The 12,921-nt window shown below is 27.6% G+C and overlaps 1 protein-coding gene across 1 annotated transcript; it reads left to right on the forward strand.

Annotated features, from left to right (window-relative positions):
* The first annotated feature begins 2,199 nt into the window (after positions 1-2,199).
* LOC107997461 (uncharacterized) lies at positions 2,200-12,515 on the forward strand. The gene is made up of 10 exons (XM_017056069.3): positions 2,200-2,345; positions 4,194-4,316; positions 4,542-4,888; positions 5,110-5,290; positions 6,204-6,352; positions 6,683-7,054; positions 10,560-10,714; positions 11,229-11,515; positions 11,885-12,138; positions 12,215-12,515. The coding sequence occupies exons 2-10, from the start codon at positions 4,229-4,231 to the stop codon at positions 12,392-12,394; spliced, it is 2,013 nt and encodes a 670-aa protein (XP_016911558.1). The 5' UTR covers positions 2,200-2,345; positions 4,194-4,228; the 3' UTR covers positions 12,395-12,515.
* The last annotated feature ends 406 nt before the right edge of the window (positions 12,516-12,921 follow it).

A 12,921-nucleotide genomic window follows, 5' to 3' on the forward strand; every position in this document is an offset into this window, starting at 1 on the left:
ATATTCATCTCTCTCTCTCTCTCTCTCTCTCTCTTTATGTATCTATTTTTCTCTCCTTCCCTCCTTTCCCCTTCCCTTTTTAATTCAATCTTTTCTTTAATCTTTTCTTTTCTTTAATTCAATCTTAATTCGAAGATTTTAATATTTTCTTAATCAATTCTTTTTTATAATCTCTTTAATCCTACTTTTCTTCTTTTTTTATTTATTTTAGTTATAGTTTTTATATATTTTTCAATCGGAACAGAAGCTTTAAAAAATATTCAAGCATATTATTTTAAAATTTTTAGTATTCTTTTTTTCAGAAAATTTTCAAAATATTTCATAAACATAAAAATTTTAAATATTTTATTTTCAAGTATTTTTCGATTACATTTTTAAAATTTATCGGATATAATCAGATATAATCACAATTTCAAATAATTACAAGATAGTTGAAATAAAATATTACATTCAAGTTGGGAGAAGGGAAGCTGTTATTTTTCAGTACAACATATTTTTTTATCATTCATCGAATTAAACAAAGGGATTTTCGTTTTATATTTGTCATTTTTCAGGGAAAATGCGCTCAAAAAAGAGGGAGGATCGGAAGAGTTATCAAAATTCAAAAACAGAGAAGTTGAAAATTTATAATCCAAATTAATCGTCAATCAATTGTTCTTGATTATCTATTTAAAATTTCATATATATATTAATTTTGTAGATAACAAGAAAAAATTTATATACATATATACATAATTTAATCCCTATTTCAAATATCTAAATATATTTATATATTTATATTAAATAAAACTTTAATCCGTATAAGTTTTAGTACCCGGTCATCTATATTTGTAATTTCATTATATGGCGTATCAAGAATACGAATTTTTAATTTCAAAATAAAATTTTATATTAGATTTTGTATTTCTTAAAGCGAAAAAAATTGCTTGATTGGAAAAATAACAAAAAAAAACTAAGGTATATATACACATTAGTTTATTTTTACAAATAACAAAAGCGAAACAAAAGATTGTGGAGGATGGGTTTCGTAAAATTAAAATAGTCAATGCTATGTATACATATGCTATGTATACAATAGTACGAAAAATGTCAATATAATATGTTGAATCAAAGTTGAAACTTTTCGATAGGTATAATAATAAAAAATGATATGAATATTAAAATGATATACACATAATGTGGGAATAATCATATGATAATAGTACTATGCATTCATTGCATTAAGAAATTTAAATTAATTATATTTAACCATATATATATATATATATATATATATATATATATTTATATAAATTATTACAAATATAATATAATTTAAAAAAAATTTTAAAAATTCTCTAAAAATTGATATACTTTTTATAATTTTTAAACATAATTTTAAAAATTAATTATGTAAAATATTAAATATAATACAAATACGATAAATTATTTTTAAAATCATAAAAATATATACATTTTCATACACACAGGTGCATGTTCTATAAATTATTTAACATATCTGTAATTATATTAATACAGTCACTTTTTATTTCTTAATTTGTTTCATTTAAAAGATTCAAAGTAATCAAGAATAATCCAGAAGATAAGAAAAATGAGAAGTGCATTACAATTGTTTCGTTATATTATTCAAAACAAAGTTATTTTTTGCGTATAAAAAAAATATATATATATATATATAAAAAGTAATAATGTATGATAAAAATATATAATAATATAAATAATATTAAAGTTGTTTATTTATAAATATTCGTATTATAGATGAATAGGGGCGAGGGAAAATGGAAAGGAAGCGTAGGAAGAAGGGAGACAGAGAGAGAGAGACAGAGAGAGAGAGAGAGAGAGAGAGAGAGAGAGAGAGAGAGAGAGAGAGAGAGAGAGAGAGAGAGAGAGAGAGAGAGAGAGAGAGAGAGAGAGAGAGAGAGAGAGAGAGAGAGAGAGAGAGAGAGAGAGAGAGAGAGAGAGAGAGAGAGAGAGAGAGAGAGAGAGAGAGAGAGAGAGAGAGAGAGAGAGAGAGAGAGAGAGAGAGAGAGAGAGAGAGAGAGAGAGAGAGAGAGAGAGAGAGAGAGAGAGAGAGAGAGAGAGAGAGAGAGAGAGAGAGAGAGAAATTAGGGAAACTATTTTGCCAATTGTTAAGAAATTTTGAAGATGATATATCCAAAATATGTAGGTACAAGGTTGCAATTGGCATTTGGATGGTAGGGAGATATCGAAGATCAGCGAATCGATATAAAAGAAGAACGAATACTAAAGCGGCACCAGTTTTATTAACTTTCTTTTAGGTATCACGTGGAAAAGTAAATTTCATTTAGCGATATTCGGATCATATACGAATCTATCGAATATAGGTAAGTACCATTATTTTTAGCAGATATTCCATTCGTAAAATTATTATACTTTATATATCTTTTTCCGTCGTCAAATTTCGTAAATAATATGAATACCAAACCTTGAAATACTAGAAAATATAATTCGAAATATAATTAGAAATTGTTCTTTATTTTTATTATCAAGATTTTTATATCCTGCCGTTTTCATTCTATTTTAATTTTATTCTTATCACATTATTTATCATTTTAAAATTACTTTTCTCGTTTTTTTAACGAATATAAACGAAAATATATCTACAGTCAATTTCGTTTCACTTATTAATATTCGTAATAATTTTTCTATTTCCATTTTTTCATGATATTTATTTTAAAGAATTCTCAATTTCTTTAAATTAAATTTCTTAATTTCTTTCTCTTCAAATAATATTTTCCGAAATAAAAATATATTTATTATATCTATTTTTTGTAATTTATTCGAATAATCGAATTTAAAATATATACTTATTATCAATAAGTTATTTAGAATCGATATCGATCGTTATTCATTACTTAAAATCTTTTTCTTATTATTATAGAAAACTAATATATAACTAATATGACTTTTTTTAATCAAAATTATTTTACAAATTTATTATTTATCATCGATAAATATATACGCGAAAATTTCAAGATATATGAATGTATGTATCATATAACTTACAATACTTATAATATAATGTATCATATACTTACAATTATAACAAGAAATGAAAATGAAAATTAAAAATTTGAACATTTCAACTTAATAATAATTTATCACAAGTTATTTAATTTTTCGTAAATTATTTTTATTTTTATACATAGCGAATAAAAATAATATAGCGAGATATTGTAACATTAAGAAACAAAGGGATCTCTCTCATTGAATTAGGAATAAAAATATAAAATATGAAATATTTTTTTTTATATATATGAATTATTTTTTTAATTAAATTTTTTATTTAAATTTTTATAATAAATTATCGAATAGCAAATAAAATGGTGACAGCGTTCGATTAAATAGATGGTAAAATTTTAAAAATTATATCTATAAATAATAATTACTAATAAAAATGGATGAATAAATGAGAGTAGTAAAGAGAGTAGGAGAGAGACGTAGAGAGGCAAAGTGAAACACTCTCGAGGTCGACGAAAGAATGACGCGAGCTCCAAAATATCATTCTTGGAATGTAGGACATTAGAAAAGTAAAAATCGTGAATCTCTGTATACATATTCCTTTCTCTTTCGATCGAGACGATGCGGCCTGGATCAGCTATTTCCGGATGATGGCTCTTCCTTTTTCCATAAATTAAAATTTCATATTTTTGTGCTATACTTTTGCCCCAATTTCTCGAGCATTTTTATAATATCTACATATATAGCAATATTTTTTTCGTACATATTTAGTCAATACAAGCGTATATGTACTCACTTTCAAATCTTTTCTATCTTTCTTTTTTTTGCATTCGAAATTAAAATATAATTTTTACCATATAACGTGTGTAAATTTTTGCCTCTTTTTTTTACATTTTTTTTTTTATACATTTAATTTGGCATCATCATTAATCGTCATCATTGAAAAATCATTAAATAATAAGAAATTTTAAATATATGCAAAAATATAATTTTATCATCGATACAATTGAACAATGAATAACGATTAATAAATCAAAAATATGATTAAGAAAATTCTTTTACCGAAACGAATATATTAAATTATAATTATTATATTTATTATAATTTTTTATTATAATTATATATTTATCTATTATAATTTTACAATATTATTAATATATCGAACAAATAACCGAATTTTCTATCGTATACAAGTATCCCTCGTTTTTCAGATTTTTGCAGATTTATATAATAAAAAACAAAAGAAATGCTCATCGGATCATTAATATTAATTACTACTATTTTTTCAACAAACGGATTTCCTTATTCACTTCAAACCGAAACTTCTCAAACAGGTCTGTATCATATCGTAATCGGTTTCTTAAAATCCAATATTTCAATATAGAATACATATACGTATATGGTAAAATATTGAGATTATTTTATTCAAAGTTATTAAAAGTAAAATGACAAAGAAACAAAATATTAATATTAAAAATTAATTAAAACGTTTAAAAAATTTGATTTTTCTTCTTTTTACTATTATTATTATTATCATTATCGTTTCTCTATTCGAATAGCACATCGAAATTTTGAACAACAGGGATCAATCATATTACAAAATTCCGAACAGCAAGTTACATTTAAACCATCCGAACAACAAAAAGTAATATTTCAACCAGAAGAACAAGATGAAATATTTCAAAGTTCTGAACAGGAAAAAACATTATTATTCGAAAATATTCAACAAAATTACGAACGAGAAGAAATCGACAAAAATTATTTTTTATCCGATGGCGCAAAATTTGCAAAACAACAAAATGATTTTACAATTAGTTGTATCGGACCAAATAGAATATGCATCAATAAAAATAATTGCGTAAATGGCTTTTACGCTAAAAATATCTCTTATTCCTCATTCACTAAGGTAAATATCATTCGCGAAATATTACAATTTACTTACATATATCGTTATTATTAGTACATTTCGTGCGTTTAAAAAAAAAAATAAATTCTATTCCATAATTTTTCACATTTAAGAAGATTTATTTATATTTATTTACAACATATGCACATACGTATTAATACTTTTGCGACATATCTACATTTTGAATTTTACCAGAGAATTTTGTTATAACGATAACACAGATTCAACAATGCAGAGTTTACGATCAAGTTTGTTGTACGATAAAAAAGGAATTGGAAAGAGGATTCGAAACATCTGGAAGAAATGTGAAAAATAAATCTACCAATATAAGTCTTCAAACGGGACAACTATCCACAAACCTTTCACAAAACGAACCAAATCCCATCGGATCTTCTATACAAAGTATATTTATTTAAAATATTTTTATTCGTCACATTTTTATTTTAATATAATACATAAAAGAATTAACAAGTATCAATAAAAAATATTATACGCAATACCTTGTACACAATTATAAATTCACGGTATGAATGTAGAATATAGAATAAACATTATAAAATTTTATAAACCGAATTTTAATTCATCATATGAAAAAATATTCAGATCATTTTCTTTTTCTCTTTATTCGAACGTTATCATTTGATATTTATTCAGAAGAAGAAAAAAAAAAAATAAATCGATAATGAATAGAAATTAATAATTTATACCACGTATGCGAAAAGAATACCTTAATAATACGTAATAAGTAAATATTTAGATCATTAATTTTTGAAACGAGCGAGCAAATAATTTGATTCAATCGAAAGAAAAATCTCCATAATCTATAATTCATTTTTGCATCAAAACTGTTGCTTTATTTATTCGATAAATGTCATCTCGAAAGAAAAGAAAAGAAAAAAATTTACATTATACGTTTTACAAAAATATCTTTATTTAAAAATATCAATCTTAACGTATTTAATTTCTGTTTTCAAAATTCGACAACGTAGAAAATATCGTTAGGTAGAAACCGCGTTAAAAAAGATCCGGAAACCGAATCGGATCGTTGTCCATTTTTTTCGGATAACTTTGGCTAACACATTACGGCTTATTCGATATTCATAGTTTTCTAGATATATTACGTAAGGAGAATATCGTAATAATTGGCAAATCGTATAAATTATTCAATTTCTTAATTTGCCGATTGCAAAATAAAATAATTAGTACAGATATATCATCAACGAACGAATAACAAACGCGATACACGATAGAAATACTTTATCACTAAATTTCGATTCGATTAAATCTTAATAACACATCTCTCATTTATTTTCAGATATTTTTGTAATTCCAACTCATGCGCAGATTGGCTGCGCAGCTGCTCTTTTATGCGTCGAAGAACAATTTTGCACTATAGACGGTACGATCAGTTCAGAGCCCGTTACGTTATCGGAAAAAGAAATTCTTCGACGCGTTCCAACGAGCGTAAGTAAGAATAAGAATAAATCTTAAAATACATTACACAGTCGTATACATATATAATATCAATTTTAAACGATCAAATACATCGTATGTATTATATATTATTATATGTATATATATATATATATATATATATATATATATATAAAATAGTTTTATCCATTCCAGGATACATCTTATTCTTAATATTTTAATATATAATAATATTTAAAGTAATCGTTCAAATTATTGTATCGATTATCTTAGGATCATTTTCACATTTAAAGATATTTTATTTTTTATTCAATTCTCGCGAAATTTAACTTATAAGAAATACGTTTCGTTCTTTCACAGAGTTGTCAAAATCCCGACAACGGAATAATCGGCAAATGTTGTCGAGATCCCAATTACACGGATCCTTGGCCAACGGGAAATCTTCCAGCAAATTATTCCGGTGGATTCGACGAACAAGGATTTCCAACGTTTTTGAATATCGCAAAAGCGAAACTATCCAATTCACCACAATCTAAAACAAGCAAAACAACTGTGAAATATTATCCCATGGAACAACGATCCAAAAAAGTGGAACAAAAATTTGAACCCACCTTAGTACCAGAAAATTCAGATATTTTCACCAAAACTTTAATACCACCCATCGTAGGTCAAAACGAGAAAAATGCTTTTAACGCGGTACAACGAAAAATAAGATGCGGCATTAGAAATAAGGTAAGTATCTTTACAATTTGGAAATAGTACGAATAGATACAATAATAGATATATTTATTCGTTATACGCTATAGCCGATATACCTCGTTTGTTTTTCGATTTCTTTCGATCCAATAAAACGAGCGATAATTCATCCAAAAACAAACTTTGGATCGTACATGTTTTTTTTTTCGAACGCTCGCACTTTCAATCTCTTTTCGTTTTTCATTCTGATCGCGCGAATTTTCTACGATCCCCCTCTACGTCATCAAAGACGAAACGAAACTCGATTTTCGCGTCCTATCTTGCAGACCATAAGTTACCATAAGTTACACGCACAATTTTTTTCATCGATGAAAAATCCGATCGGTTAACATGGAACAAAAAAGCCTATTTTCACACGTATTTTTTTTCGTTTCTTTTCCGTCACGTTGTATTCGTATATTAATTCACGTATATTAATTCGATCGCGACAGAGAGGGCAATAAAACAGCGATCCGTATTCAAACTTCGATGCATCAGCATAAAATTTAAAGTATCGCAAAGTATTAATATATAAAAATTTTTTTTATTTCTCATAACACGCGTAGGCTAATCACGACTTGTATAAATGTAATTTCGTATTCAATTTAAGATAATAATTGTATACGAATAAGCTAGATATATCTATCTTACATCAAAATAATTAATAATTTCGAAAATATTTCAGCTTCCAGTCTCAAACGATTATCCTAACATAACGTTCATAAATGAAAAATAATTTTTACAATTTCGAATATTTAAATTATAGTTCTTCCACTATTATATAGCGCGTGGTATCAGGATCATCAACGAAATGTTTAACGCTAAATCTACCGACAGTTCTTATATATCTATTCCTACCGCGCTTGGTCAAAATGACCGATAATCAAAAAAGTTATCGTTTTTACGATTCAACGTAGATAATGGTTAATTCATTACCATTACCATTACCAACGTATATAAAATGAAGAACTTTCATAAAATTTCGTCCAAATTTATTTTCATATATAATTTCAATTATAAACTCAAAAAACCATTTTTCCCATATAACATATTTCCGAAAGATTAATTTTCAATATATCCGATCAATAAACCAGATTTTACATTACGCATGTCTAAAATTATTTATGGAAAAAAATAAAATTAAACTTTTATTCAGTAAGAGAAACATCTTATTCAGCTTCGCTACATTTTTTACAAATTATTTTATTCTCAAATATACATTCGTTACACACATATTTTTCTCAGTTTCGTAATCTTTAAAATATTTTAAGTTTTTCGTACATACGAATTCAAACTTGTCGATAGTTTCAGTACGTAGTTTTCTTGCAATTCTTAATACGCAGCGTCGAGCTCTATAGCCAATGGAAATAAAAATTCCTAAATTTTTTGAAATATTTTCATTCGTTGTTTCTTTATACAAAACCTACGTATTTATTTCAATTAGAATTAATAATAAAATATCGAAACCTGGAGAGATATTTACACCTACAAGATCTCGATTTCACGTTCGTTACTTTTTTCGATTTCTATCGATTTATGGATGTAACTTAATACGTAGCTTCGCGATCAGTGATGCACTCACAAAAAAATTATCCGTTACGTTTCTTCCATATCTCGAACGATTCCATCAATTTCAGAACAACGAACTCTCCAAACGAATATCTTCTCTCATTCTTTCCCAAATAGGAAAATCCATTTATTATATACCACTTATCGTATAACCAAAATTTTATGCCAAATTTGTCCGATTTGTTCGACCGGATATATCGGATAAATCTACAACTAATCTTCGACGGGAACAATCGCTCAGTTCTCCGCGATTCTTTCTTCTCGAGTTTGTACTCTACCGTTATTATACCACTTTCAATTGTCATTCGACTTCGAGATAATCTTTTCTTTACGTCGATTGTATGTACTTAAAAGACTAAATAAAATATTTTTATCGATCAATCGCGGTAGGCAGGACAAATTAATATCTTTATAAATATCTTTTAGAAAAAAAAAAAAAACTAGAAGTAAATACCAGAAGAATATATCGTACGTATATTTTAGAAAAAATTATAAAATTCGATAGCGATACGATAACATTTAAATACGTTTAAACGATCAATTCGATAGATAGCGGTAGATTTAGCGTTAAAATCGAAATAGACGATCTTAGCGAAGAATCCCTCTTGCCTCTATGCCGTCACACGAGACTCGTTTTTAGCAGAATACTATACTTATACACATATATTCGCGATCGTCCACGAGTAATCGCGAATTTACGTCAATATATAAATATCACCATAGGTATTTACGTATTCCATTTCGCGATAAAAATCTTAGAAAACGAAAATTAAAAATTAACGAACAAGTATATATAAAAATATAGAAATAGATATTCAAAAATATCAATTTTCGATACACGCATTTTTTTTTCTTTTTTTCTTTATTTCCAAAATTTCTCATATTTCCAAATAATCCATTTCCATTATCTTTTACGTATCTTATCTTTCGATAATCCGAAAAAACAATATTTTATATACAAATTCATCAATTTTTATTCGGGCAAATTTGTATATTTGCATTAAAAATATTCAAAAAATAATTTTTTTTTCCACGAACGATCTCGACTTTTTTTTTACGGCAATATATATTTTTGAATCCAAAGAGTTTATAGATAGATTCGTAAATTCAACGATTTCATACATAATATTCGAAAACTTTCAAACGATTTTAAATTCAAAAATGATTAATCAACGAGCAAAAGGTTTCGAGAAAAAAATTATTTTATTCGATACATTTTCGTGTACAACGCGATTCAAAAGTTTTCTCAATTTTTAATAAGTTTTCGTTATATCATATTATTTTGCGTTCGAAAAATCTCTTTCTTCTTTTCCCTCTCTTTTCTTGCAATTTTGTACATAATTAAAAAAATTACAAATCATATATATATATTGTAAATAATCAGTTTAGACGAATAACGTAACATATCGAGCATCAAATATTTTTTTATCGAAATCGAATTCTTTCTTGGAATCATTTTTTTTTCCGGTGAATCGATCGACACTTTTCGTCTCTTCTTTCAACGACAATAAGTTAATGGTTTAGAGTTAGCAAAGTTAAAGATTTAAAAAATTTTCGATAATTTCTCGCAAAGGTCGAGTCAACAAGTTCGACGAAATAAGAATTAATGTTTCGACGTCATTCGATTCAACTCGTAGAAATAAAATACATCGAGAGCGAATAATAATTTTTTATCATCTTTCTCTTCTCCTTTAAAAACAATTTTTCTAATAAAATTAATCAAATAATTCTATTCAAAGATATACAGATTGTTTAAACAAACGAACTTTAACATAACGCAAAAATGAAAAAATTGAAAAAAATTATATTTTCGCACTTCATACATACACTTCACACACGTACGTACATATACGAAATTTTTGAAAACTTGTTCAAAAATCGAAACTTTGTTCAAAGTTCAAAAGAAAAAGAAACATTTTTTTTTAATTATCAGATACGACAAGAATCCGAAATAGAAGATTCGAAAACAATTTTTGCCGAAATTCCATGGCAAGCAATGGTCTTACATTCGAAGGAAAGAAAAATTCTCTGTTCCGGTGTTTTAATCGGTATTCAAGAGGTATTAACAGCGGCTAACTGCGTCGACAGGTAAAAAACTATGCCAACGATGCATTTTTCTTTTTTCACTTTCATCGCGTAACATTTAAATTTAATCTTTACGTAAAAATTTTTTCGAAAGATTCTTTTCGAGAGATAGAGAACAACAGAGAATAACAGAATTCAAGAGAAAAAAAAAACGTAGGAAATTATTTTAGGCAACTCGTTTCAAGTATATAAAGAGTGTTTAAACGTATTCAAAAAGAACGTACAAGTTACGACCTTGAAACAAAAGAAAGAAAGCGATAGATCGTCGAGATAGTTGGAATAATACGACGAATAATAATTGAAATTTCACGATTCATGATTCACGTAAAAAAAAAAAAAAAAAAAAATCGGAGAAATTTCAAGACAATTAAAATATTTCAATCGATCGACGAACAAAGCCAGATCTTTTTTTACGTTTTATAATTTTTATTTTTATCTTTAGTATAATTTCGATCAACTTAGATCTATTCTCCGCGATAACGTTTCATTAATCGAAATATTTTATCGATCGATCAAGCCTCTCGCCAGAAGACGTTTCGATAAAGTTAGGAGAATGGAAATTGGGATACGAATCGAAACGCGACGAACCATTGCCTTTCCAAATCATCGACGTGTCGTCAATCAGTATACATCCCGGTTACAACAAACAAGGACACGGAGGATACGACCTAGCGACGTTACATCTCAACAGTTCCATCATTTTCGATCTTCATATAAATCCTTTGTGTTTACCCGATTCAAAGTATCTATCACGAAACGACAGACCGTGCATCTCAACCGGTTGGGGAAAATCCATCCTTCAAGGTAATATCATTTATACGTATATACGTATAATCTATAAAAATAAAGCATCACGTATATTCGATTCTCCAGCGAATCAAAAGATCCCAAAGGAGAGATCATCGAGTTCATTTTCTCTTACTCAAATAAGTTAAATATGTTACTTATCGCCGTTACATTCGCACGTCGGATATTATTATTCGAACGTTAATAAAATTCATCGTATCACGTAAACGATACAATTAAACGAGACACGCGTTCACGTTAATTCCCTTTTTGCACGTTTTCGATTCATAACGTGAAAATAATCGGACAAAACAGTCAGAAATCTTACGAATAATCGAGGAGGTAAAATCGAAACGATCGATCGATCAATCGCAGATTTGATTTCAGCACATTACGCCGGTGCAATCATGCGCGCAGTCGACATGGACATATTATCGAAGGAACGTTGCAAGGAACAATCGCTAAGGACAAATTTGGAAGTCAACGACGTGGATGGAATTATCTGCGTTACACCTAAAAAAGAAATTAATAACGTTTGCGAAACGGATATCGGAAGTCCTCTCGCTTGCCAAAACGAAAACGGTTTTTACGAATTGGCTGGAATTTATAGTCGAGATACGGGATGTCTTCCAACGAATCAAGTAAGACGTTCAATCTCAATTATTCTTCTCGGAATCGTTCATTACTCGATATTTTAACGTAAAAAATCGATTTCAGATCGCCGTGTTCGCCCCGTTAGACGTATCATGGTTAAAACGAGTAACGTTCTCGAGTAACGAATCTCCATCCGAGAAAAGAAAAACAAACTCGACGCACGACGAAGAATCTTCTTCAAAGGATTACAGGAAAAGCACTTTGTCGACGGATAATCAATATCTACCTCCAAATCGAAAATGAATCAATCGATACGTTTTATTCACAATTATTATTACAATATATTATTTAATATCTCGTTACTTCATTTTATACAATAATTATTAATAAAGTTATCAATTTTTTATCACTACACTTCACCGAATCGAAGGAACGGCTAATTCAATTAATTCCGAACGTCGCATATCAGTTTAAAAAGAAAAATACGATAGAACCGATATACGTACGTATTTTCTTTTTTTCTTTTTCAACGGAATGATCGAATCGCATAAGAAAATTTAAAGAAACGTCGCAATAATCTCAAAAATTCGGGAATTTTTAAATCTCTATATAATCGTCGTTTATTATCGTTAAAACGTTACATCGCTATCCTTTATACTCGTCGTATTTTTTTTTCTCGAAAGCATATTCGTACAATTATTTTTCGTATTCAAATTTTATCGGCCAAAGAATTATTTTTATCCATAGATTCGACTCGTTTCGTTCTTCGCTTTATCGTATCCTCTTCTATTCTTTGATCCTCCCTTTTATCGATTCACGTATTTATAATT

The sequence above is a fragment of the Apis cerana genome, linkage group LG15 (assembly GCF_029169275.1).
Source record: "Apis cerana isolate GH-2021 linkage group LG15, AcerK_1.0, whole genome shotgun sequence".
Classification (NCBI taxonomy): Eukaryota; Metazoa; Arthropoda; class Insecta; order Hymenoptera; family Apidae; genus Apis; species Apis cerana.